The sequence below is a fragment of the Typopeltis vanoorti genome, chromosome 14 (assembly GCF_054136105.1).
Source record: "Typopeltis vanoorti isolate ZY-2024b chromosome 14, IOZ_Tvanoo_1.0, whole genome shotgun sequence".
Lineage (NCBI taxonomy): Eukaryota > Metazoa > Arthropoda > Arachnida > Uropygi > Thelyphonidae > Typopeltis > Typopeltis vanoorti.
In genome coordinates, this window is record NC_143562.1 from 36,814,556 (window position 1) to 36,841,872 (window position 27,317).

At 35.9% G+C, this 27,317-nt stretch overlaps 1 protein-coding gene across 2 annotated transcripts in view; it reads right to left on the reverse strand.

The window, feature by feature from the left end:
* LOC150099370 (uncharacterized) overlaps positions 1–27,317 on the reverse strand; it is a 462,639-nt gene that overhangs the window by 12,860 nt on the left and 422,462 nt on the right. For both annotated transcript variants that reach the window (XM_090403434.1, XM_090403433.1), the window contains exon 32: positions 4,225–4,427. In XM_090403434.1, coding sequence (XP_090259560.1) covers positions 4,225–4,427 — 203 coding nt within the window. The remainder of the gene's footprint in view (positions 1–4,224; positions 4,428–27,317) is intronic.

Genomic DNA, 27,317 nt, shown 5'->3' on the forward strand with positions numbered 1-27,317 from the left:
CCTGAGCTAAAGTATCAGATTAAAACATAACTGAATGCTAAATATTTTCAAAATTCAAATGTAATGTTACATCAAACGCATGGAGTGTGTATGTTAGCAGTCATTGTTATACAGGTGTGTTCTGTAATTGGCTGCAAAGTTGAACTTCGATATGTTGAGTGATCTTATGAGTGTTTTCCAGATGTCACCAAGGACCATTCCTTGGTTTCTGTTAAGGCTGCCTCTGGAACGGATCACTACTGCAGCTTCTTTGATGTTACAGGTATGAAAGTCTTCTTCTAAGTACGACATAGTACTTTTTATCCCATTCAATGTTGTGACTTCAACAACAACATCAGACATCGGGGACGTCAACAACAACAGAGAAGACAATTCTGGTTTAGCTCTCCATTTTTTCTAATACCAATCACAACATTGAATGGGATAAAAGTAATAATCTGTACTTAGAAGAAGACGTTTATACCCGTAACATCAAAGAAGCTGCAGATACGAGAGTCTTGAGAAAGATTAGGGGCATGAACAGATGGCATCAATGGCAGTATCATATTAAAACCGAGGATATTAGGAACAAACTTGACATTGTCAGCATCCAGGAATGCATTAGCAGAGCTAATCTCAGTGTTTTTCCTTGCCCATCCTGTTTAAGTGGTATTCTGTCACTTAAACAGAATGGGCAAGGAAAGATTAGTAAAACAAATGTTCTCTGCCAGGTTGGTAGGAAAAGGATCCAGAGGAAGACCAAGATACAGGTGGATTGATACGGTAAAAATGCCTTAGAAGATAGAAATATAAGATCTGATAATGTTGGAGTCTTGATGGTAACAGACTGATCTGAGTGAAAATTGTAGATAAGAAGTTAGTAGTAATGTAAATGTTTCATGTAGTACTATTATATCCTGTACAACTCTTGAGAGTACATGGCAGGAATTTGATGACGATGACAATGGTGTTAAACCACCCTGCTTATTGAATGCTTGAAAAACTTCATGTTTGGTCACTATGTCAGAGTTTCCAGATTATGTAAAAATGCAAAAAATAAATAAATAATAAAAAAAATATATATATAAAAATTCCTCATGCTACTCATAGTATTACTAAGGGTTTACAACGTTTCGTGAATGGGAATCGCATTAAAAAAAAACATACATGTAAAGGGGAAGTGTCCCTAAAAGGAAAGTTAACTAATGACATACCACAGAATTCTGCTCTTAAGCCAATACTGTTCAATAATTTTTTAATAATATTTCATGCTGACTAATAAGTGATGTTTAATACTCAGCTCTTTCTTGATGATGTAAATTTGAGGAGAGTAAAGAGTGATGTCAAGATTTAAACAGCCTTGTAGTGTAGACAGATGAACGCAGTTATTTCAATAAGTGCAAGATATTGCATCATGGAGTGCAGAAGTGCAAGTTTGTGTACTGTATTTGTGGAACTCAATTCCAGGAAGTGGATGTAAGTTCTGTAATGGGGGATAGTCAAGGGATATTGGGAGTTAGCAATATCACATTGTACACCCAAGGTCAGGAGAGTAAATTGGGTAGCAGTTAGATGGATGAGTAATATCATTAAGCAAGAGCTGAAAAATAGGATGTTGTGGAGGGTATATAAGAAGAAAGGTGACCAGCATGGTAAGGAAAGCAAGATCAGATTATAAGAAAAAGTTAGCTAAGCAGGCGAAAGGAAATCCCAGAATTTTTTCATTATGTGGCAAGTAGAAGGAAGGATGACTATGGAAGGATAACTAATGAGTGCAGATGGTAGCAAGGTAATAGAGGAAGATGAAACTGTTGAGTTACTGGATGACCATTTTGCAAGGGTATATAATCGAAGTGAAGATATTGTTATGGCAGAGGTTGATGAATTGGAGGTATTTAGTATACTGCAGAATCTGAATGCATATAGAGCTGTAGGACTGGATGGGATATCTGTGTTTTATGAGAATGTGCAAGGGAACTGGCAATGCCTTTGACTAGGCTGTTTAATTTAAGTCTCAGCTCTGGCAAAGTCCCAAGAGAATGGAAGAAGGGCAAAATAATTTCTTTGCATAAAGAAGTCTGTGGCAGTAAATAGACAAATCAGTATCGTAGGAGTGGTGGTAAAAGTTCTAGAAAAGTTGGTCAAAAAGAGAATTCAGGAATGGGTGGATAACAGCATGATACTTTATGAGGGGGGCAACATAGCTTTGTGAAGGGTCAGTCATGCCTTAGTAATTTACTAACTTTTTATAATCGAGTGATAGCTGAGTGGGATAAAGGGAATGGCTAAATGATGATACTGTTGGATTTTGCAAAACCATTTGACAGGATACCACATGGAACTCTGTTACACAAATTGCAACAAATGGGGATGGATATGAAACTGGTGATATGGATAAAAGGATGGTTGATGGTAAGATACCAAAAAGTAGTATATGGAGGAGCAGAATCCAGGAGAAAGTAGGTGACTAGTGATGTGTTGCAGAGCTCTGTGCTTGGACTACTGCTGTTAGTGCTCAGGTCTGGTCACCTGGGGGTTTTCTTGGGGATGAGGAAGTGATGGAGAGGATCTAGAGGCAAGTGACCAAAATAGTGAGTGGTCTGTGGATTGTAAAAGTTGGTTGATAGGTTAAAAAAAAGGGGAATATGATAGAAACATTTAGGTTACTTAAAGGATTTTATAGGATCGATGCGGGGAAAATGTTTTAGCACTTGGCTAGAGGAGGAAGAATAAGAGATCATACCTGGAAGTTGGGGTAAGGGTGTGGTTACCAAGGTTGTGAGGACTAGATTTTTTGCTTGGAGAATGGTGAATGAATGGAATGAGTTACCTGAATCAGTTGTGAGGGCTCTATCTGTTAATGGATTTAAGGAGAGATATAACATATATTGTGTTGATGGTTTGGGTCTCCCACAGTGAGTCTTAGGACTCCATGGAGGTGCCCGTGCAATAATAATAATAATAATTTGGGATCTGGAGATGAGGAGGATGGTCAACAGAATCCTGAAGTTCAAACTGCAGAAGTCCTGAAGACTATGCAGTATGCTGATGGTGTAATAAGGAGGACAGTGGCAAGTATAAATAAGGAAGTTTTATCACTGTACAAGATCAGTATTATGATACCGACACACCGCATATGTTTTGTATGCTATTCACTACGAATAGATTTGCTTGAATGATAACTACCAAGGTTACATTTTAAACTCGTATACATTTTTTATTCATACCAGATTTCCTCTACAAGTTACATTGTCTATATGGCCAGCAGCATTCTGTTAGAAAAGTAAAAAATACTTCATTTTTTTATTTGTTTTTGGTTGCTTAACATAAGTAAAAACCAACAAAAAAATTAAACATTTCCCAACAGCAGTTAATATCTATAAGTTGAAAAGACTGAAACAATAGTTTAATCACAAGTATCATTAGGCATGTTATGCAAGTCTCTACACTGTTGTGTAAACTCTGTATATGTTTGCTGGCATAGGAAAGGTCTTTAATGTGACACATATTAATTAGTGACTTCCAGATGTTGTGAAGGATCATTCCTTGATTTCTATTTACTGTGTCTTTTGAGTGAATAACCCCAGAAGATCCTTGAACAACATGTAGAAGTAATTCCATTCTATGTGGGGCATGGAGGATGCTTGCTACGAGGTCTGCTTTTTTCTTCCCTTTTGTTTTCAACATTGCCTATATGTGTTTTGATGCAGATTTAGAAACTTCTCTCAGTCTGACCCACATATATCTTTTCAAAGAACAAGGAATCTGGTATACACCTAGATGGTTATAAAATGAAACTTATTCTTTAGGGGAGCATAGAAAGCTTCGTAAAGTGTTGAATGCTTTGAAGGCTGTTCTTATGTCAACTACCTTTAATATTTTGGCTATTTTTCTTGATACATGGGCAATGAATCAAGAAAAATATTAAAGCAGTCAACAGCTATTCAACTTTTCATTGAATAAAGATTTTAATGTAAATACAATATTGATTAGAAGAAAAATATGAAGTATTTTTTACTCTTCTACCAAAAGCAACATTCTCAAAGTGTACTCATAGACCAAAAGTAAGTACGATAATCTTAAATATAGGAATATAAATTTAATTTTTAACAATTCAGTAAAAAGAAACATAATTCAACTTATGACACTTCACAACACAACTTTCAAGATCCATCAGTATCATTAATTGTAAAGAGCACCTGGATTACCTGGATTACCATATATATTTTAAAATGTTTATTTTACCTGATTTGAATGCTTTAGATACAGCTTTATCTAATTCAGCTTGTAGTTGGTAAGTAAGCATTAAGGAATTTGTGTCATGAATGCTATTTAATGCATTATTTTGAGGATGTTCTTTAGCAATAGGACTACTCTCCCATACTGGTAATGATTCTGATGGCTGATGGGGTTCTTTTGCTGAACTTAATAAGTGATTGGTTCTGAAACTGAAATAGAGAATGATTATATAAAACTAAGCTTTATTATATAGTATATTTATTAACAAATTAACAGAAATATGAGTAAAATTTACAAATATTATTATTACATAGGCATCTTCAAGGAGTCAGATGAATCAGTGAGGGAGGTCTACACTAACTGCTCTTTCACACAATACACATCATACCTCTTCTTAAACTCATTTGCTGTTAGAACACACATCCACCTCTGGCAATCTACTTCAGTCATTTACTACTCTCAAGCAAAGAATCTAGTTCTCAAACCCTTACTAACAACACTCTTATATAACTTTCAGGATCGATCCCTTGTTCTTTCCTCACTTGTTATGAATTGAAAAATTTCTTTCATATCAATCTGTAAGACTAATATGAAAGAAATTAACAACTTTAGTAACTTATAAGGATGGTTGCCTGGGTGGTTGCCAGCAGTGTGAGGACTCCTGTGGGAAAAGGGTATATGTGGAACTACAAGGGGGTGATTATGAAGAGCTCCGAAGACAGTTTGCGGGTGTAGTGTGGAATGAGGGGTTAGGTGGAAAAGAGATCAATGCAGCTTGGGGGATTTTCAAAAACTATCTAGTAGATGCAATGTCTAAATGTATTCCAAGGGTGAGAAGGTTAAATAAGGCAGGTGTAAGATGGATGAATAAAGAGATTAAGCATGCGATACAGAGAAAAAGGGCATCGTGGAGGCAGCATAAGAGAAGTGGAAATAACCAATTTTATGAGGTCTACAAAGACCAGGCAAGGAGGGTGACTTGGTTGGTGAGAGCAGATAAAGAGAGGTATGAACAACAGTTAGCTAATGAAGCCAAAAAGCATCCTAGGGAGTTCTTTCGATATGTAGCCAGCAAAAGAAAGAATGATTATGGAAGGATGACATTGATTGGAGAAAATGGTATAAAGACAGCTGTTGCAGAATGTGTGGTGGAGATACTTAATGAGCAGTTCATAAAGATCTTTCAATCTTGTGAATGTGACTTCGTGGAGAGGTTGAGAGCAGTTGAAGATGGGGAGGAGAGACTGACTGTAAGTGAGCAAGAGGTGTTTGGGGAGTTGAGTAAACTAGATGTAAATAAGGCTGTGGGACTTGATAATATATCACCACGTATTCTGAAGGAATGTGCCAGGGAGTTGACACCTGCCTTGACATATTTTTTTAATATGAGTCTTGTACTTGGTCGAGTTCCTAAGGAGTGGAAGGAGGGCAAGATTGTGCCACTTCATAAAGGAGGTGATCGAACTCAAGCATCAACTATAGGCCTATCTGTGTGTCAGGTATTGTGGTTAAGTTGTTGGAGAAGCTTGTGAGAACTAAGATCCAGAGTTGGGTTGACAACAATGGTATTATCTTTGATGGACAGCATGGATTTGCTAAAGAGAGGTCATGTTTTAGATCTACTTATTACAATAAAGTGACTGCTTCCTTGGACAGAGGAGAAGGACACACAGTAATATACTTGGATTTTGCAAAGGCTTTTGATAGAGTACCTCATGATAAGTTGACAGTCAAACTAGAGCAGATGGGGTTGGATATTAGATTAGTGCATTGGATTGGAGACTGGCTATCTGATAGGTATCAACAAGTTGTGTATGGGGGTGCGATATCCAGGAAAACGAAAGTCACTAGTGGAGTGCCTCAGGGGTCTGTTTTAGGGCCATTACTGTTTAACTTGTATATTAATGATATTGGCGAAGATTTGGATGGAGATATTCAGTGTTTGCAGATGATGCAAAGTTCGGACGAACCATAAAGAGTAGTGAAGATGTTGTGGCCTTACAAGAAGACTTGAATAAATTGAGTGATTGGGCATGGAAATGGGGATGCGAGTTCAATGTTGCAATATGTAAGGTTTTAAAATTTGGAAAACAAAGATGGGATGCAGAATTTATGCTTGGTGAGAATATATATTGTTGGAGGTAGAGGAAATAAGAGATCTGGGGGTAATACTAGATAAGGATCTAAAATTTAGGGGGGACATCGCCAAAATTGTGAAGACAACACAAAGGCTTCTGGGAATGATGCAGAGGACACTGACGTGTAGAAGTAGGGAGTTCCATTGTATAAGGCTTTGATTAGGCCACACATGGACTATTGTGCCCAGATTTGGTCACCGGGGTTTTCAGAAGGATGAAGAGATGTTGGAAAGGGTCCAAAGGCGACTGACTAAGGTAGTTTCTGACCTCTGGAATGTCGAGTATGAGGAAAGATTGAGAAGATGTAATTTGCAGAGTCTGGTGGACAGGATGGAGAGGAGGAAATATGATAGAGACCTACAAATTGGTAAGGGGTTGTTATAGGATCAATGGTGGAGAAGTTCTACAGAGAATAGTGGGAGATCAGGGGAGAACCAGAGGTCATCCCTGGAAACTGTATAAAGAGGGTATGAGTAGGGGAGTGAGAGGCAGGTTTTTTCATACAGAGTTATGAATGATCGGAATGCCTTACCTGAGAGTGTGGTGTCTGCAAGGAGTTTGAGTGTGTTTAAGACATGATATGATGAGATGTGTGTGTGTGATAAAAGGACCTCCCAGATGAGTCTTTGATTCCATGAGGTCATATCTCTTCCTTTCTGCCCTGGCAACTAAATTTTGCAACTCATAACCTTCAATCTATTCTCATAGGGAGCACTCCACAGATTTATCAGCATATTGATCATCTCATCTCATCTCATCTCTCTCTCTCTGGATCCTCTCAATCACCTCCCCATTCCCAAGAAATCCAGGCAAACAAATCTGTGCTCAAAATGGCATATCAAAACCTTACAAATAGGGAAGAATAATAAACTCCCTAGTTCTGCACTTGTCAATGTGATTGTCAACATCAAAGTAATTCTTTGAACTATTCTGCTCACTTTTGTAATATGCCCTATGAGTTTCAACTCCCTGTCTACCATCATCTTAAATTCCTAGCCTCATCAATTTCCTGCAGTTCAATGCTGTGAATGCAATACATACTATGTAATCTTCATTCTTTTCATTCGAAGGTGCATAACCGTGCACTTTGCCACATTAACACATTTGCATTGGGGTGGTGAGAAGAATCTTCTCAGACCAACTGTATCTTTGTGGCAGGACAAGATGTTTCTTCTGTCCTGTTTACATATCAATGGAGTCAAATATTGTGATGGGTTGTTTGATTATATAAATCTGTGCAGAGGGTAGGAGGAAGGAATGTGCTTGTGTCAGGATATATTCCTTCCTTCTTCTCTAATTTATGCTAACATGTAAACCCAACACTTCATTGTGCAGATATTCAAAACCAAATGTGACAGAATAGGGTGGTTAATCCTTATTTCCAAAGTGTTCTATGTCTGTATGTTGTGTGTTCTTTTGGCCAGTTTACCTGTTTTGAGTGATGAAAAACCTGAATTTCCAGGAGTAAAAACCCTCCACCTCCATATAAGACTCATCTAACTCACCATTTTATTGAAAACACTCTGATAAAGTTCCTCACATTATCGACAGAATTCAAATCAGGGTCTTTCTAACCAAAGGGCTCATTTAAACCAACTGAGCTATGGAGACTCCCAGGATATATTCTTCTTGTCTTCCATCATCTATGTGGATGATGATGAGACCAAATGAACTCTTTCCACTTCTGTCTGTCCCTATAGAGTCTGAACAATTCTGTGTTTGGTGTTGCTTGTTGTTGTAATTTGGTTTTGAGGTCCTCTTTTGTTTATCCATCTGATTCTGGGCTGCGCTTTGGATCTTTTAGCTTCCATCATTGTATACAGGGCTTTAGTTGGTAGCCTTTCTGTTTCCATTCTGATCACATGGCCAAACCATCACAGTCTTCTTTCTTGGATGTTGTCTATTATTGTTATTTCTTGTTTTAGTTGTTTTCTTATGTCTTAGTTTCTTAGTCTATCCAGCAGAGATACTCCAAGTAATCTTCTTAGCCAACCCATTGCAGTAGTTGATAATATTTTCTCTACAGCTTTTTTGAGATTTCAGCATTCACTTCCCTAGAGAAGTATTGGGAGGACCATTGTCTCATAGATTCTACTTTCGTTACTTGTTTGATGTCGCTTGACCTCCATTTTTATTTAGTCGTCCAAAAGTTTAGGAAATTTGACTGATTCTTCTGTTTATATCTTTTGTAATTTCACCATTCTACTCAATTACTCCTCTGAGGCAGGTGAAGTTTTCTACCTGCTCTAGATTCTTACTATCAATTTCAATTTTCAGATTGGTGTTTCTTTTTCCTATTTGCATAATATTTGTTTTGTCTATATTTATGTTTAATCCAAATTTTATGCCTTCCTTTATTTTATCAGAAATTTGTTGTAGATCTTCCTTGCTTGCAACTATGCAATGTTATCTGCAATTTTAAATTTGCCATATTTTCCCCCATATATTTTGATTCCAGAGTCTTCTTTGTTTAAGGCCTTACTGGTTGCTTCTTCCAGTGTAAGATTTAACAGGTCTGGTGACAGATTGCATCCCTTACTCCTCTGTGTGGAACCAGTTGGTTAAGGTGTCCTCCACTCACACTGCTTTCAGATTTCTAATATAGATTCTTTATTATTTTTATAGTTTTGTTGAGGATTCCGAATTCTTTTATGGTTTCCCATAGAATGAATTTTATGAATGAATCAAATTCCTGATGAAAGTCTATGAAATTTATATAGCAACTTTGGTGGTACTCTAGCATCTTTTCTATTAGCTGTCTTAAGATGAATAATTGGTCAATTGTGCTTCGTCCTGGTCTGAAACTTTCTTGTTCTTCTCCTAATGCTTGTTATGTACTTAATTTGTTTTTGGAGTACCTTAGTAAAAAACTTATTTGGAATACTGAGGAAGCTAATGCATCTATAATTATTGCATTCTGTTTTGTCTCCTTTTTTTATATATAGGAGTTATAACTGATTTGGTCCAATCAACAGGTATTGCTTCATTTTTATAGATCCTTTCAAATAATGTTTTTAATGGTTCCAAAGGTTGTACCTTTACTGCTTTTAAGAATTCTGCATGTATCTGATCAATATCAGGTGCTTTCCTAGTTTTAAGTTGATCTATGCTGTGTGCTATTATTTCTTTGGTAAAGAAATAATAGCACATGGACAGTACAAGTAAAGAGGAAACAAAAAGATATTTGTTTCCTCTTCCATTTCAGTGGCTGGAATAATAATATCCTGAGAGCTGTTTTTATCATATAAATCTCTAAAGTATTTTCCCATCTGGACATTCTTTTTGTTTTACTCTCTCTATTAGTTGTCCTTTATTTGTTTCGTTTACTCTGTCTATTAGCTTTTGATCATTATAATTTTGTTGTCTGTGTCTTAATCATTTGGTCTATTTGTTTATATAATTCACGGAGGTTATTTTCTTTTGATAGCTTCTCTGCCATTTTACACTTTTCTTCTAACCAGTTTTTTTTTGTCTTTTTTAACTAGTTTTCTAATTTCGCTGGTTACTTTATTATATTCATTTCTGTTTTTATTTCATGCTTTTCCTTTGATTGCTTAACCTTTTTACTTCATTCGAGATCCAATCCTTCTTACTTTCTCTTTCTGTGTAGCCTATTTTATTTTCTGCTGATTTTAATATTTCCTTTAATTTGCACCAATGTTCTTCAATGTTTATATTCTGTTTTGGTAGTTCCTTTAGGTTTTTATCTAGTTCTAGTTGATATTTCTTAGAATAGTACTGTCATGTAGTTTATTTACATTGTCTCCTTTCGACTCTAAAAGTGCTATCAGATTTTAACTTTATTCTTAGATTTGCTAATGCTAGCTTATGGTCTGATCCAGTCTGCAGCAAAAGATCTGCAATTTAGGATACTTGATTTTCATCTTTGGTTTACAATAATACAGTCGACCATATGCTTGGTTTGTCTATATCAGTGGTCGCCAAAGTGGTCAATATAACATTGTTAGGGGTCGATTCGGGCTCAGGGGTCGTTAGAAAAATATAAGACATCATTGTATTGGTAATATTTAATTCGGTTGACTTAGATTACCTCCATGGCTGAATGACAATGCAATTAATAGTGAATCGTGGGAACAGTGACATGAATAGGACCTATAAGATGGAGCAAGGTCATGAAAATAGCTACGGAGGCCAATCAAGTAGGCTAAAATGACATATTTACCAAAACGGATGTCGGTGGTTCCTGCCCGGCCGGCACGTACATGGTTGAAGCTGATTTCAGTCATGTTAATTCCATTTTAACAAAACAAAGAAATAGGCTAGATACAGAATTCCGAGGCAATTTAAAGCTGAAACTTACTAATTTTGAACTCAACATTTCTAATCTTGTCAAGAGTCACGAAGCACACCCTCTACATTGAGAATGTTAGTAAATTGTATACTAAGTTAATAAAAGTCTTATTTTCATTATTTAAACGAAGGGGATATTAAATCCCACATTATTTCAAAGCCAAATAAGAAACTCAAAGATCGGAATCAAAGAGTTTCATGCCGAATGTGGGATTTAATATACCCTTTCATTTAAATAATGTTACATCGCCGAAGTGAAGCCAATTGGCTCTTTTATTTAAGTCTTATTTTCATATATATAAGGAAGATTGTATTATTGTTATTTTGTTATCTAAATTAAATTTTATATTTTACATATTATTTATCCCTCCTATCAAATATGTAATGTTAAGAAGGATGTCAAAAACAAAATCGTATCCCTTTGACGTTAAGCCAATATAATAATATATACTATATAATACATACAATAAACACTGTAACTATAAAATAAACAATCTAAAAACTCACGTGAGCATTATTTTTTTTGCTTGTGCTATTATAATTACGTAATAGTAAAATAGAGGGGGTCGATAAAAAGTCAAGAAACTCTTGAAGGGATCGACGGTCAAAGAAGTTTGGCCACCCCTGGTCTATATGATGATATCTGCCCATTTTCTTTGGTGTTTTGGTTGTTTAAAGAGAGCGTTGGTTATTGTTAGTCTATTATTTGAGAAGACATTTAGCAGTCTTTCACCATGTTCATTACTTTCTCCATACCCAAACTGTCCAACTACGTGGCCAGGTATCCCAGTCTTTGCCTACTTTGGCTTTTAAGTCTCCCATTACAATTAGGAGGTCTTGACTTGATATCGCCTGTACTACTTTTTGTAGAACTGTACAGAACTCCTCAATGTCTTCTTCTGATGCTGTTGAAGTTTGTGAGTATACTTGAATAATAGTCAATGATCCAAATGATGTTTTAAATTTTGCTTTAATTATCCTAGTTGAGATAGGATTGTAAGACAATAGAGAGTTTTGAGCTTTTGGTTTTAATATAAGTGCTACTCCGTCTTGGTGTTTGTCCTCCCTGCCTGAAGTTAAAATTTTGTACTGTTCATGGTGAAATTCTCCTTTTCCAGTCTATCTGGTTTTACAGAGTCCAATCACTTTTCATCTGCAGTTGTCTAATTCATGCAATAGTATTTCCAATGCTCCTTCCTGGTGAAGGGTTCTTACATTCCGTGTTCCTATGCTTGTTATGTTTTTTCTGTCTACTAGGCGATGTTTTGTTCCAATAACATATTTTTCACCTTCATTATCTTGGTTTCCTAATAGTGGGCACGACCCTTGTTTGACTGGACGATGGTTGAGCCGGCATGCATCTTTAGGTTGGTTTGAGTTCATTCAATTTCAGTAGTTAAGTTTCGACAAGTGTCAACCACCATTCCTTGACCTGAATTCAGCCACTCCTAACATGGAGTACAGGCATAGTTTGCACCTGATTCATTGAATACAGTTGCTGCTTGAGATCGCCATATCTGATTACCCTCACTTTTAGTCTGTGGATCGACAAAGTTTACTGGGGTGTGGCCGCTACCAGTTTACAGTAACTTCTTGGAACCATAAGTGAAAGCAGTGTCCAGTGAGAACCAATCCATCTGAACCACAATTATGTGCAACCATCCTAGTGGAGAGGTATTATCTCTCCTCGACACCCCATATACTCCAGGGATATATTAGAAAACAATAATTAAGAAGAATCCTATATTTCAGTGGTATATTTAAATTACTAAAAGGTACAAATACGTGAACTGACAGAATGATTGGCAAACATCAGAGAGAGAGAGAGAGAGAGAGAAAGAACAGGTGTGAATATAAATACTTGCATTAGAGGCAAAAGCATTTCCTAATAATTTACAGCTGTGGTATTATATGTGTGTAAGTTACTGGGTGGAGAAAATTACATGCGATCCTATAACCTGTAGACATTCATGTTTGCATTTAATATTGGTATAATTAAATAAAAATTATGAGGAGAGAAAAGATATTTGTTGCTAAATATAAATATCAAACAAAAAAAAACAGTGTCTATATACACTGGTAACTCAGTAAATAACCATAGGGAGGGAATTATTCAATGAACTAATAATGTTGATCAGATGATTCAGCTAGGCATGTCAGGAATATGTGTGGGCTGATGGCCCAAACGTACATTTTTGGTGGCCCATAAAAGGTTGACCATACTTACATCACATATGTCCCGTATGTTGAATTATTTAAATAATACATTTTATAATATGAATAATAAATTAAAAATAATTTTATACCTATACTTCTTGAAATCGCCATATCTGATTACCCTCACTTAGTTTAGCCTGTGGATCGACAAAGTTTACTGGGGTGTGGTCACTACCAGTTTACAGTAACTTCTTGGAACCATAAGTGAAAGCAGTGTCCAGTGAGAACCAATCCAGATGAACCACAATTATGTGCAACCATCCTAGCGGAGAGGTATTATCTCTCCTGGACACCCCATACACTCCAGGGATGTATTAGAAAACAATAATTAAGAAGAATCCTATATTTCAGTGGTATATTTAAAGTACTAAAAGGTACAAATATGTGAACTGACAGAATGATTGGCAAACATCAGAGAGAGAGAGAGAGAGAGAGAGAGAGAAAGAACAAGTGTGAATATAAATACTTGCATTAGAGGCAAAAGCATTTACTAATAATTTACAGCTGTGGTATTATATGTGTGCATTCAATAAGTTACTGGGTGGAGAAAATTACATGCGATCCTATAACCTGTAGACATTCATGTTTGCATTTAATATTGGTATAATTAAATAAAAATTATGAGGAGAGGAAAGATATTTGTTGCTAAATATAAATATCAAACAAAAAAAAACAGTGTCTATATACACTGGTAACTCAGTAAATAACCATAGGGAGGGAATTATTCAATGAACTAATAATGTTGATCAGATGATTCAGCTAGGCATGTCAGGAATATGTGTGGGCTGATGGCCCAAACGTACATTTTTGGTGGCCCATAAAAGGTTGACCATACTTACATCGCATATGTCCCGTATGTTGAATTATTTAAATAATACATTTTATAATATGAATAATAAATTAAAAATAATTTTATACCTATACTTCTTGAAATCGCCATATCTGATTACCCTCACTTAGTTTAGCCTGTGGATCGACAAAGTTTACTGGGGTGTGGTCACTACCAGTTTACAGTAACTTCTTGGAACCATAAGTGAAAGCAGTGTCCAGTGAGAACCAATCCAGATGAACCACAATTATGTGCAACCATCCTAGCGGAGAGGTATTATCTCTCCTGGACACCCCATACACTCCAGGGATGTATTAGAAAACAATAATTAAGAAGAATCCTATATTTCAGTGGTATATTTAAAGTACTAAAAGGTACAAATATGTGAACTGACAGAATGATTGGCAAACATCAGAGAGAGAGAGAGAGAGAGAGAAAGAACAAGTGTGAATATAAATACTTGCATTAGAGGCAAAAGCATTTACTAATAATTTACAGCTGTGGTATTATATGTGTGCATTCAATAAGTTACTGGGTGGAGAAAATTACATGCGATCCTATAACCTGTAGACATTCATGTTTGCATTTAATATTGGTATAATTAAATAAAAATTATGAGGAGAGGAAAGATATTTGTTGCTAAATATAAATATCAAACAAAAAAAACCAGTGGCTATATACATTGGTAACTAAGTAAATAACCATAGGGAGGGAATTATTCAATGAACTAATAATGTTGATCAGATGATTCAGCTAGGCATGTCAGGAATATGTGTAGGCTGATGGAGCAGCAAATCATCTTGTACAATTTGTTGTGCTTGTTATGCCTGTTTGTATATACATTTCATTTATATTTTACTTTGTATCCTAAGAATTTTCTTTTATTTGCTATTGTTCAGTGTGCACTTTTTACATAGCAACATATACATAAATAATTTCCGATATCTGCAGCACAGAAGGATTAATTTTTATTCAGGAATAGATGAATTTCTGCTACAGTCATCCCTCGACTTACGTCCATGATCCCATAAGGGAATAAATAATATTTTCGACTATACTTTTGAACAAGATGCAAGCGAGTATAAAGTAAAAAGTTTTTTTTTAGCAACAATGCAGTGGTAACAACGCATTCAGCAGCAACCTCCCTCGGTAGTCGGCATGTGGCTTCAACAGTTTCTCAGTTTCATCAAGTTCAAGGTAATGCTTCTCCCTCCAAACATTACTTTATCGATCCAACTGATGGATCAAGGAGTTCTTGCAGTGTTTAAAGCTTATTATCTATGGAGAACTTTTTCACAAGCCATATCTGCCACTGAAGGAAATGACCAGCTTCAATAGTTTCTCTGATGATTTTGTGTTTAAAAATTAGGTCATTTGTGTATTTATCGTTAAATATTTCAGGATATTTTGTGCAACATGGCCCCTGCATGCCCGATCAAAAAAACCTAGTGAAGAATCACAGAAAAAGAGGTGAGCAATTGATCTTGAAATGAAGTTGGAAGTTCAACAATAGTGACGAAGCAATGACAAGGTCCTATCTTTGATTGAAAAAGCTACCTCCATCATGCATAGAGGACCTGAACCAAAAGCACATATCTCTTAGCACTATGACCATAACCGCTAAGGCACCAAGTCTTTTCAACATGTTGAAGGAGAAAGCAGGACCCGATTTCGACTATGAATTCAACGTTTCTTCCGGTTGGTTCATGAGATTCAAGCAGAATTTTGCACTGCATAATGTGAAAACGTATGGTGAATCTGTAAGTTCCGATGAGAATGCTGCCAAGCAGTTTGTGGAGAAATTGGATAAAATTATTATGGAGGAAAATTATTTGCCACAGCAAATAATTTTTCTCTGTATGGATGAGACCTCCTTGTTTTGGGAAAAAAATGCCTGAGTGAACATTTATCCACAAAAGCTAAAATATATGCCTGGTTTCAAAGCTCTTAAAGACCGTGTTACGATTCTGTTAGGGGGGGGGTAATGTGGCTGGATATAAACTGAAACCATTAGTGATATGGCACATTGAGAATCCACGAGCCTTCAAAAACATTAGGAAGCATACTCTTCCAGTTCATTAGCGGAGATATAAGAAGCCATGGATGACTTAAAAATTGTTTGCAGATGCATTAATCAACTGTTATGTGAGTGAAATGAAAAGCTATTGTGTGAAAGAAAATGTAGAATTAAAAATTTTATTAATTCTAGATAATGCTCCAAGTCATCTGTCTTAAATCAGTGATCTTCACTAAGTTCAAGGTAATGCTTCTCCCTCCAAACATTACTTTATCGATCCAACTGACGGATAAAGGAGTTCTTGCAGTGTTTAAAGCTTATTATCTATGGAGAACTTTTTCACAAGCCATATCTGCCACTGAAGGAAATGACCAGACTCTCATGCAATTCTGTAAAGCATTCAATATTTATCATATTAAAAATATTACTATAGTTTGAGACGAAGTGATCTCTCAATGGCATATGGAAAAAGACATTAAAAAAATTGTGCACAATTTTGGAAGTTTTGAAAAAAATGAAGACCTTTGTAAATTGAGTGAGAAATGGTAAGCCTAGCAAACAATCTGACTCTCAAAGTGATTGATGACAACATAGTTCAACTTACAGAAAGTACCCCTGAAGAGTTGACCAATGAAGAATTGGTTGAACTAGAGGAGCAATGTGTTGCAGAAGAGGAAGAACAAGAAAAGGAAGAGGAAAAAGAGAAACAAGGAGAGGTAGTTAAACAATTCACAGTGAAGGGTCTTGCAGAAATGTTCTCTGCAGTTAGCAATGTTCTCAAAATGGTTGAGGACATGGACCCCAATGTTGACTGCTACTTATTAGTAGAAAGGAAAGTACATGATGCCTTTGTTTGCTATAAACAAATTTATAATGAAAAGAAGAAGAGGAATAAGCACATTGGACATTTACATAAAAAAAACAAACAAACAAAGGTTACACCAGAAGAGCTGCAGCCTGGCCCTTCGGATAGGGAAGATAATGAAGATGTGATTGTGGAGGAAGATTTGGGTGATTATTCTCCTGTCTTATAGTGGCAGTAATGCAGAGTACAGTTTTATAATAAGGTTTAAAAATTAAAATGACAGTATACTTATTACGGTTAAGTCCCTAACCTCTATAACTATGTTGATTTAATGTATTGACTTGCGTCCAAACCGACTTATGTCTTGCCGGATGGAACAGAACCCCCCGACGTAAGTCGAAGGATGATTGTATGTCTATTCTTTCCAAAGACTGGAGTGAAAATGTCCCTACATAGTGAAAAATATCCTATCCCCAACAGACAGATGCATACCACAGAGGAAAGTAAAACTATAGTTTTATTGTATCACTAAATATAGTACAGAGTCATTTATAGTTTATGTGCTATACTAGCTGAGCCTTCCTGCTTTGCCGGGGTGAACTTATACTGCCAGTGGTTCACTTCAAAGTATTTACTCGAGTATTTGGTGCTGGTGCTTTCATCATGGTATAGAATTGTGAGAATTATAACACTTCTTTGTAAACAGCATTATAAGTTTCATCATCCTTGACAAAAATAATTAAATTCTGAGGACTGTTAACTCAAGAACATGGTATGCATATAACTGCCTACGTCCAAACCATTCACCTCTTAAATCTAAACCTGCATATCTAAGGGTCTGTCCTTGGGATTTATTCATCATCATTGCAAAGCAAACTCTTATTGGAGATTGTAACTGTTTGAATGCAAATAGAGTGTCTGAAGGAATGAGGGGTATCTGAGGAATGAAAACAATTTCTCCAATACCAGGATCTGTAAATATCACAGCTTCTATCATATTCGATTTCAAGGATTTTACTTGAAGCCTAGTTCCATTACAAATATTTAGGGGGGGGGGTGCAGATTTCAGTGCAACATAATAGGAACACCTATTTTCAATTTAATTTCATAACCAGGCAATCCAGGTGGATTAAGCGAATTTAAAAATTCCATGAGAAAACCATTTACATCCATAGGAGTATCTACTAATTTGTAAATACTAAAAGATTCATTAATCCTATTAAGAACCAACTCGTTCATTATTGACATGGTATCATTTCGAGGTGCGAGGATAGATCTCTCTGAACCAAGAAGGTGACTTTTCTGTTATGATCTCAATAGATGGTAGACTCTGCACAACAGTTCGTATTTTCTCAATACTTAGGTGTTAATATAATTTTTCCATCTTTTTGCTGTACTTCACCATTGTACTTCACATGGAGATTTTAATCACCCTAATGTGATTAGAATCTCCATATAGGTGAACACACATATTGCTTTTGAGAGAAAACTTCTCTATATCATGCCATAGTGATAATTTCTTAAGAAAGGCATTCACTTTGTCTGCCCAGGTTCCATGGAATATGACAAGCAGTGTTTGTTGAAAATCACCAGCAAAAAAACAGCTATTCCACCCATTCTTCGATTGTCTGATCTGATATCCCTCAGTGTTCTGTCAACCATTTCAATAGATGTTTTATGGGACACTGTATATTCATCCCAAACAATCAAAGAAACTTTTTGTAATAATTTTGACAAATTACTTTGTTTTGATATATTGCACAAAGATGGATCATTAGTCTCATTTGTAAGTGGTACTTTGAAAGCAGATTGAGTAGTTATTATTATTACGTAACACCTTCTGGGAGTCCAAAGACTCATCGAGGGAGAGCACCTATTCCGTCTCCACCCACTGCAACTGTCTTCATCATTTACACCAATGCCATCTACCGCCAACTACCACCACTCAACCACCTTGCAATACTGTAGCTGTTATACCTGAGGATGCCACAGCCAGAGCAATTTTACCTTGGTTTCTCAACTTAGCTAATAATGTTTTCTCAGTATCTCAGTACCACCTGGAGCATCCAAGAAAAACAGTTTCCCTGATTAATTTTCGCAGTTCATACATCAGCTTAATCTGAATTTAGTGATTGTTCATGTTGACATAATAAATCCTGAAGTTCACTGAAATTGTATGAGGTTTCCTGGATTAAATTTGTATCTAGAGGCAAAGGATTGTTTGGTATCAGAAGACCGAAATCTTGAACACTTTTGTCATTTATTGACTCAACAATCAATTCAAGTCAGTAATGCCACATTATATATTGCTTCACTGAACTGAGCCATAAGAATGAGTAGACCATTCTTGGTATAAGATATCTTCCAAAAAATGATTTTTGTAAGTTGACCACAGTGATAGAGGATCAGTGATGTTGCAGTGAAACACCATTACAGTGAACAAAAGGCACGAAGATGACAGTGAGTTTGAAATTATTGCACTGCTGAGACAATCAGACCAGTGAGAATCTTCTATCAAATTCAATGCCTTACATGCATTCTGGTATGTTAAATGTACTATGCCATTTACTGTTCTTAGGTTGCTGAATGATTTTGGTCCTTTCACGTGCATCAAGAGCATTTGTAAATAAAAGCATTCAGAATTATTGGGATGTACACTGCAAACACAACAATCAGAGCATTGCTGTTTTTCACACCAGGATAACTATCCACAGCACTCTGTCTTCTTCATTAAAATTTGTTTCAATGCCAGGTGTAGCATGTAGGTACTTCATTATAGGTCAGTGTTTGGGCAAAATTATCTTCGATGCATAGCATAAAAGGGGTTGTTAATGTTGAGTTCCTTGGTGATTCCACTATGCTGAGTGCATTACTTTCTATGAAGTATCCTCTTTGACCATTTTCGAGATGAACTATGGTTGGATGGTGCTCACAAATATCAAAAGATAAAATCCGCCAAATGGCTTCAGAGGCACTAATGTATCATTCAATTTGGTATAGATCTACTTTTTGATCTATACCAAATTACGTTTTGCAAACAAGCTACGTTTTGCAAACAAAACGTAGCTTGGTCTGAGCTCTTGTTGATATACTTGTATACATATTTGATGGATTTCACGGAATTGCAAATTTCAACATTCATGTGCATTCAAGGTTGGTGACAAAACCGGATTATAAGACACTATATGGCAATTATCAATTTCAAAATTTCCTTGCCTATTATGTATGGTAGCAATTCGACACCATATGAAGAAGCACATCGACGATATCATGGATATCCATCCTATCTTTACTTATTTGAGTTTCATTGATAAATGATCTTGGATAAATCTTCATGCATGATGAGTTTGAATTAACAGGCCCACATGAACCATGAACTATATGTTTTGTTATGATATCAAACAGTTCTTTGTCACATTGAGAAGGTATCTCTGCACTTATAATGAAATCGATTTCATTACTCCTGATTTTATCTTTGAGCCAAATCAATATGTGAGTGTGTGGCAATCCCCTTTTTTGCCATTCTACTGAATACATATAGCACCTCCACACACCAAAAATATTGAATTTTGTGATGGGATTCTTTACTTGCATCAGCTTACTGTGAAAAACTCTTGCAATAATGTCATACCTGTCATAAATCTTATTACCAGGTAGCAAATTTTCCAAAATCTCTGGACAATTCTGTTGCATGTGAAGGTAATGAAAAGGTCAGTGACATCATATGCTCTAACATGAGGGCTTCCCACAAAAGAAGAAGGCAATGTTTGAAACATTTTCATCAGCATGCAATCAATTGCATTGCATGCTGATGATGTGGGTAAAAATTATATACATCTCCACAATGCATTGCAGAGATGTACAGGTATCCCTCGATTAACGTGGTTAATTAACCCCTAGATGTCACTGCATATATCAAAATCACGTTAATCAAATCTAATAATCAATGGTAAAAAGTACAATTTATCCCTGATTGATTACTGTACTAATAGTTTGTTTTATATGGTACTCTTTTAGGAAAGATAAAAAATGAATGCAAAGTAAATGTTTAATAAATACTTGTACCTACATTAGTTACTGCAATTTTTTTTAATCAAAAGAAGTTATAAAGAGTCATTTGAGCAGTTTTAGTTTTTTTTTTCTTATTGGCATAAATTCCATGACAACAAGCAAAATGACTCTCCAGACCTCGGTAAACAAGCATTCTTCGATTAACATCTGGATCAATATTCATTACTTGCTGCTTAAGCGATTCTAAACTGCGAAATATTCCATCCAGTTCTTTGAGTGTTATTTCCTTTGGAACCACATCTTCACATTCCATTTGTTCGTTGTTCAATTTCAAGAAGATCGTTGTCACTGAAATCTTCTGAATTTGAATCCAATAATTCTTTAACATCTTCTGCATCAACACCATCAAAACCGAGGTCTTCACCAATTGCAACGATTTCTTTGACCACGCTGTTCACAGGATTTTGAAAACAACCTAATTCATTAGCGCATTCTGACAGAAGGTTTTTCCAAACAGCTTTCATGCAACTAGAAGACACTTGCTCCCACAAGTCACGAATGTTCTCAATTGCATGTTTAATGTAAATTTTTTCCAAAATTCATGGAGCGTGATCGCATTTTATCCCGTTGTTGTTTCTACTGCCTTTGAGAATGTCTTTTTAAGAAAATAGGCTTTGAAAGATGCAATGACGCTCATGTCGATGGGTTGTAGCAATGATGTCGTATTTGGTGGGAAAATAAAACTTTCACATTCTCACACAGATCATTAAGAGAATTTGGATGACCACGAGGCTAGCAGCCTTGTGGCGTGAGCATGATTTTGCCTGGTAAATTTAAAGGCGCATTAATCAAAACTCTTGCCGCAATTAATTTCGCCATGATACTCAAATCTGCATTAAGCAAAACCGCGTTAAGCAAGGGATACCTGTATATAATTTTTTACCAAAGTTTACTTTGGTTTAAATGCACATATGCGAATGCTCAGACTCAATTTTAGCATACATATCAACCCAATATCAACTGATGAATTGACCATATATCTATCTAGTAAATTTAAATTTTCCATCTGTACCATCATGCGATATGTAAAAATTCATTGCTGAAATGGTTTTTCTACTTGTAGGTTCTTCACTTCTGGATTCATTTATGGTAAATCAATGCAATATCCATCCTCTCCTTTGCAAAATAAAAGTGGATATTGGAGGGCATCATAGGCTCTATGCGTCTCGCATATTTGTTTCAATCTATCGTTGCAACCATGTAAGATTATGTCTCTGCAGTTAAATTCTTGCCCAGTAATGACAATCGTTACTTCATTAGCTGTGGGCACATTGAATCTGTGTGCGTGATATCCTGTTCGGTACTCGGTTTGCATGTATGGCCAAGTCTTAGTTCTTGCACATTATTAGCATTCTCTATAGCTAACTTAAAAGTTTGTGTGTATATATATATATATGTGATATGCTGATGTAACATTCCTTGTAAATCAAATACAATTTCTGAGTTCAACCCTGATCTGTCTACAACAGAAAGCTGTTTGTTCATGTAGGAAAATTTGTAAGAATATGCAATGTTTTGCATAATCTTACAAATTTGAATCCAATGGTCAAACCAAATGATCATAAAAAAGTTTATGATCATTTGGTTTGACTGGCAACAAACTTATAGCCAAATAGTACACTTGATCTTGCACCTTGCACTGTTGAACCCCATTTCAACCTTTAACAGTTTCAATAAATTGATGAGAATATGGATGTTGCATTGTGATGAGTGATAATAATAATAATGGTTCAGGAGGTGCTGTGATTTCATTTAGTTTCACCTTTCCATTCAAACTACACATTCTGGGAGATTCATATCTGTATTTAATTGCTTTAATTAAAGTGAGTAAATTATTGAAGCATGACTCACTCATCATAAAACCATGCTGCCCTAATATAGTATCCGATTCCAATCCACCTATTCCTGAATTTTGTCTTTAACCAACTTCTCCAATACCCCTGTATGTATGTCATTTACAAAACGTTGTCACTTACAAGACAAGAAAATGTTACCACTGCAATACGTTGCTTAAATAATTAAATGAACTTACCTTGGTGCAAAAAATATTGTGAAATGAAGAACTGATAATTTCTGTTTGTTTCATTTGCTAAGTATATATAATTAAATAAACTTTTTTGCACTGTTGTAAAGAAAGAATTCATCATATGCTATGCTGGAAAACAGTAACGGTGGTGCATGATGGTGGATTTGAGTGGAAGTTTCTCAGTTGCATTTTCAAGAATTTGCAGAAGTAAAAAAATGTTATTGATGTTGCTAGGTATTCAGCTGTTTGGGAAATAAGAAAGGAATATAGATAAAACTGTGGAGCTTCTGTATCTTCAATATATGAAGACTGTACAGAAATTAGAAGAAAAGTTAGAAATGGAAGACTGAAACAGAATATCCTTGAATAAAGAGATGTATGAAGTTAATTGTAGTCATTAATCCATATAGTATTTATATCAGTTAAAATTGAAAAGAACTTGACTGATTTCCAGTTCATATAGAATGGACCCAGCAAAGTTTGTTTTATTTAGGATTCTCAGTCTGATTAGTGATTTCTAACTGTTGGCATGTTTAGTTATTTCTTCAGATGCTTTCATGTAGAAGGCAAAGTTGTTCTGAAGTGTTAATTGTTGATAAGGTTTTAAGGAGAATGTTGAAACTTTCACACAGAAAATTAATTCATTCTAAAGTGATGGTATAGTCTTTAGTAGTTTATTCAGTGGAATCTGTTCTAATTTTCATATAGAAAGTGAAGTTACAGAAGTGCATTAGATAAAGCCAAGATATGTTTTCTTCGGTTGTCTGTGATTTAAGCTATAAGAAGAGTTTTCACTTATGTTGTCATAAAGAGAGCACTTTTGTTTTGTGTTAGTCTTTCCCCTGTGAACTCAAGAAAGAATAAAAGTTCTGCAGGAGGCAAAAGACTAAGGTTGCAAGAGTTTTGTCCATATAGGATAATAACTGTTAGTTTATGTGAATGAAAGGAAGTTGTGCACATTTAAGTGTGAATTGAAGAATATGCTGGCATTTGTGCAGTTAAGTAGTTGATTAGATGTTGTATATATTTGTGATTTTTTGTAAATAAAAGATTTTTATTTTGGTTAAAAAGTGTTTGAAGACTCAATTCTTAATGGGTACGTGAGCTTAAAAAGAGTAATTTAGAAGATAGGTTACATATGAGATATCCTGAGATACGAACTTGTTTGTGCAAGGTCAATTGGGAGATTTGGAAAGCCACGAGTGAACTAGCGGTAGATTTGAGCTGTGCTAAAAAAAGTATTTTTAATTAGCATATAGTGTGGCTTTTTATCACCATTTACGCTGCATTTTTTTCAGTCTGGATACGTGCCCTTTAGTAGTATTGTTGATGAAAATTTTTGTTGCTTATATTGTGTTTTGCTATTTCTTTGTTCTTACTGCTTCTGAAAATGGTATTCACAAAGAAAGCACATTGGTGACATGGAAAGCTTTGGTATGAATATCTGCCTTGGATTCTTCACAGCATATGCACTGCGAAAATTGTTATGTGTATGCACCGAAAAATGTGAAAAATTTGTGGACTGTCTGGGTAAACAAAAAGAAGGAAAGCATTAATGTATGTGAAAAATGTCTTGATAGATTAGGAATGGGAGCAACAGTTGGGACCATAGTAGAAGAGCTTAGGTAAGAGTTAGTTCAAATGAAAAGTGAAATGAAACATCTGGAAGAGGATATTAAACATCTAAAGCTAGTTGATGAGAATGAGAAGGAGGAAGTTAGTGCTATGAAGATAGAGTCAACAGATAGTTGTATATCATTGTATAGGAACTAGATCATTACAGGTGTGATGACTAATAAAGTCTACAAAACATGTTTTCTTGGTGAAACAATGAAACAAGTAACTGATGCGTTGCAGAAAAGGAAAGAGCAGACATCAAAATTAGTGGTAGTCCTGGGCACAAATGACAGTTAGGGGGAAAAAAAATATTGATAGAGACTCGTGAAAGTTGTTGCGGCAAGTAAAGGATAATAACTTTGTTGGAAAAGTTGTTAGCATGTTCCCCAGATATGACCATAGAAAATTGAGAAGGAGAGCAGAGATAATGAATAGTAAGATGACTGAGTTGTGTGAAGAAAAGGGGGTTCAGTTTGTAAATCGATGGAGTGAATTTAAGGAAAGTTTGAAAATTTAAAGTTGATGGATTGCATTTGGAGGGGTTTGGTGTTTGGAAAGGCTATTGTTTTCTGAGAAGACACAGAGTCAAGAAGTTAATACAGGAAATGATCAGAGTCTACATGTGAAGCAGGATAGCACAACTAAACAGATTGTATGACATGGGGAAGATAGATACAAGGTTAAAGTTGCAGCAGCACAAGTTGATGGAATGAATAAAGGTGAGGATGAGACAGGTAGAAATGGAAATCAGAATTAGGACTAGGGCAAGAGGAGTGGTCAGACCAAAGAGAAAGATGTGGTATAGCAGCTAGAATAGAGAATATTAGTATTGGTAGAATGGCCTCAAAGACACAGGAATTGTTATGTTGGTACACAAATGTAAAAAGTATTCAAGACAAGAGAGCTGAGTTTGTTGCACTGATTACTATTACTATTATTATTACGTGACACCTCCAAGGAGTTCAAAGACTCACTGAGGGAGGGCATCTACTCTACAACTCTCCGTCTCTACTTAATCCACCAAATACAGCAAACCGCTACTACCATCATCACCTACACCAACAGCATCTACTGCCCACCACCAGTAGTACTTTTTGTCTGTAAATCGCATGTGTTCTCAAAGCTGTTTGTCTGTATGCAGGATGAAAAACTTGAGTTTTCAGGAGAAAAAAATCCTGCTACCTCCATATAAGATCAGCTAAACTCATTTTCAATTAAAAAAATCCACATAAAGATTCCTCTCATCACAGCGAGAATTGAACTTAGGCCTTTTCCAATCGAAGGACATAACATGGATTATTCGTCCAACTATGGAAGCACTTATTGAGTCAGTATAACCAAATATAATTGGAATAATGAAACTTGGTTGTCTGAGGAGGATGTGATATCAGGAATAGAAATGGAAGAATATATAATTTTCCAGAAAGATAGGAATGTGAAAAGAGGAAGGGGGGGTAGTGTTGTTTATGATTGCGATTGAATTGTTTCCACAAAGTGTGGAAGTTGATAGTGCATGTACAGATTTTGAAACCGTGTGGTGTAAAGTTGAAATAAACAGGCCAGTATATATGATAAGATGTTATAGGCCAAGGAATGCAGAGAATACCGACTGCGAAATGTTTAGGCAAATTAGTTGGGCATGTGAAAAAAGAAGGTGATTCTGATGAGAGGCTTTAATTACAGAAATATAGAATGGAAGGAGAAAATGGTGTATGGGAACAAGGAGTGAGCTTGTTGAATTTCTGAGAGATAAATATGTTAAGCAGCATGTGACTGAAACAACTAGAGGCTTTAGTGTTTTGGATTTGGTGATAACTTTACAAGATGTAGTTGTTAATGAGGTGTTAACACTGCCACCAGTGGTGAGAGTGATCATGAGGTACTTATTTGGAAGTGGTGAAACAAGAAAAGATTGCTGCCAAAAATGTATATATGTGTAGAAGTATAAAGTGAGTGATTGTAGGAAGCTCCGTAGTCAGTTAGCATCAGTACATCAGCTAAATGAGCTGAGTAGAAAAGATGTTGATTGACAGTGCATGGAAATTCACAAGGCAGTGTCTGACATAAGCAATGTATAACTGCATACTAAGGGCTAAGTGAGTAACTAGAGTAGGAGTGAAATGGATGAACAGTGAAATCAAGCAAGTGGTGTTGGAAAAGAAAATGCTATGGAGGAGGTATAAGACAGTTGGCGGTGATCGGATCCATGAAGAGTATAAAGTGCAAGCTAGAAAGGTGACGAGCATGATGGAGAAAAAAAAGGTGCAGTATGAGAGGAAATTGGCTGGTCAGACCAAGGTTAACTCAAAGGAATTTTTCAGCTATATGGCAAGCAAAAGAAAGAATAATAATGGCAGGTTGACACTGGTGGATAAGTATGGCAGCAGAATAACAGTTGCAAAGGATATAGTGGAATAAGTGAATGAGCACTTTATCAGTGTATATCATATTGGTGTAAATGATGCGGTGCAATATATGGAAGGGAGAGGAGTATTAAAGAAAACTGGAAGTAAAAGAACATGAGGTGTATCAAGTGTTGATTGGGTTAGATGTTAATAAGGCTGTGGGAGTGGATGATATATCACCACTTATTCTTAAGGAATGTGCACAACAGTTAGCTATGCCCTTGACCTGGTTATTTAATGAAAGTCTTGAGTGGTAAGGTTCCTAAGGAGTGGAAAGAAGGCAAAATAGTATGACTCCACAAGCATGTTTCTGGGATAGAAGTTTCCAATTATAGACCAGTCTGTATAGCTGTAGTTCTAGTCAAAGTATTGCAGAGATTGGCTAGGAATGGAATACAGGATTGATGGACATAGCATTTTTATGATGATCAGCTACTTGCATTTGCTGGTTACTTGCATTTTATGATAAGATAATGAGTGTTAGATAAGGGGAATCACACACAGTGATATTTTTGGACTTTGGGAAAGTGTTTGATAGATTACCACATGATAAATTGGTATACAAGCTTCAGAGGATGGGAATAGAGAGTATATTGGTCAATGGATTGGAGACTGGCTCTCTGAATGATACCAGGAAGTTGTGTATGATCGAGCAATGTTTCA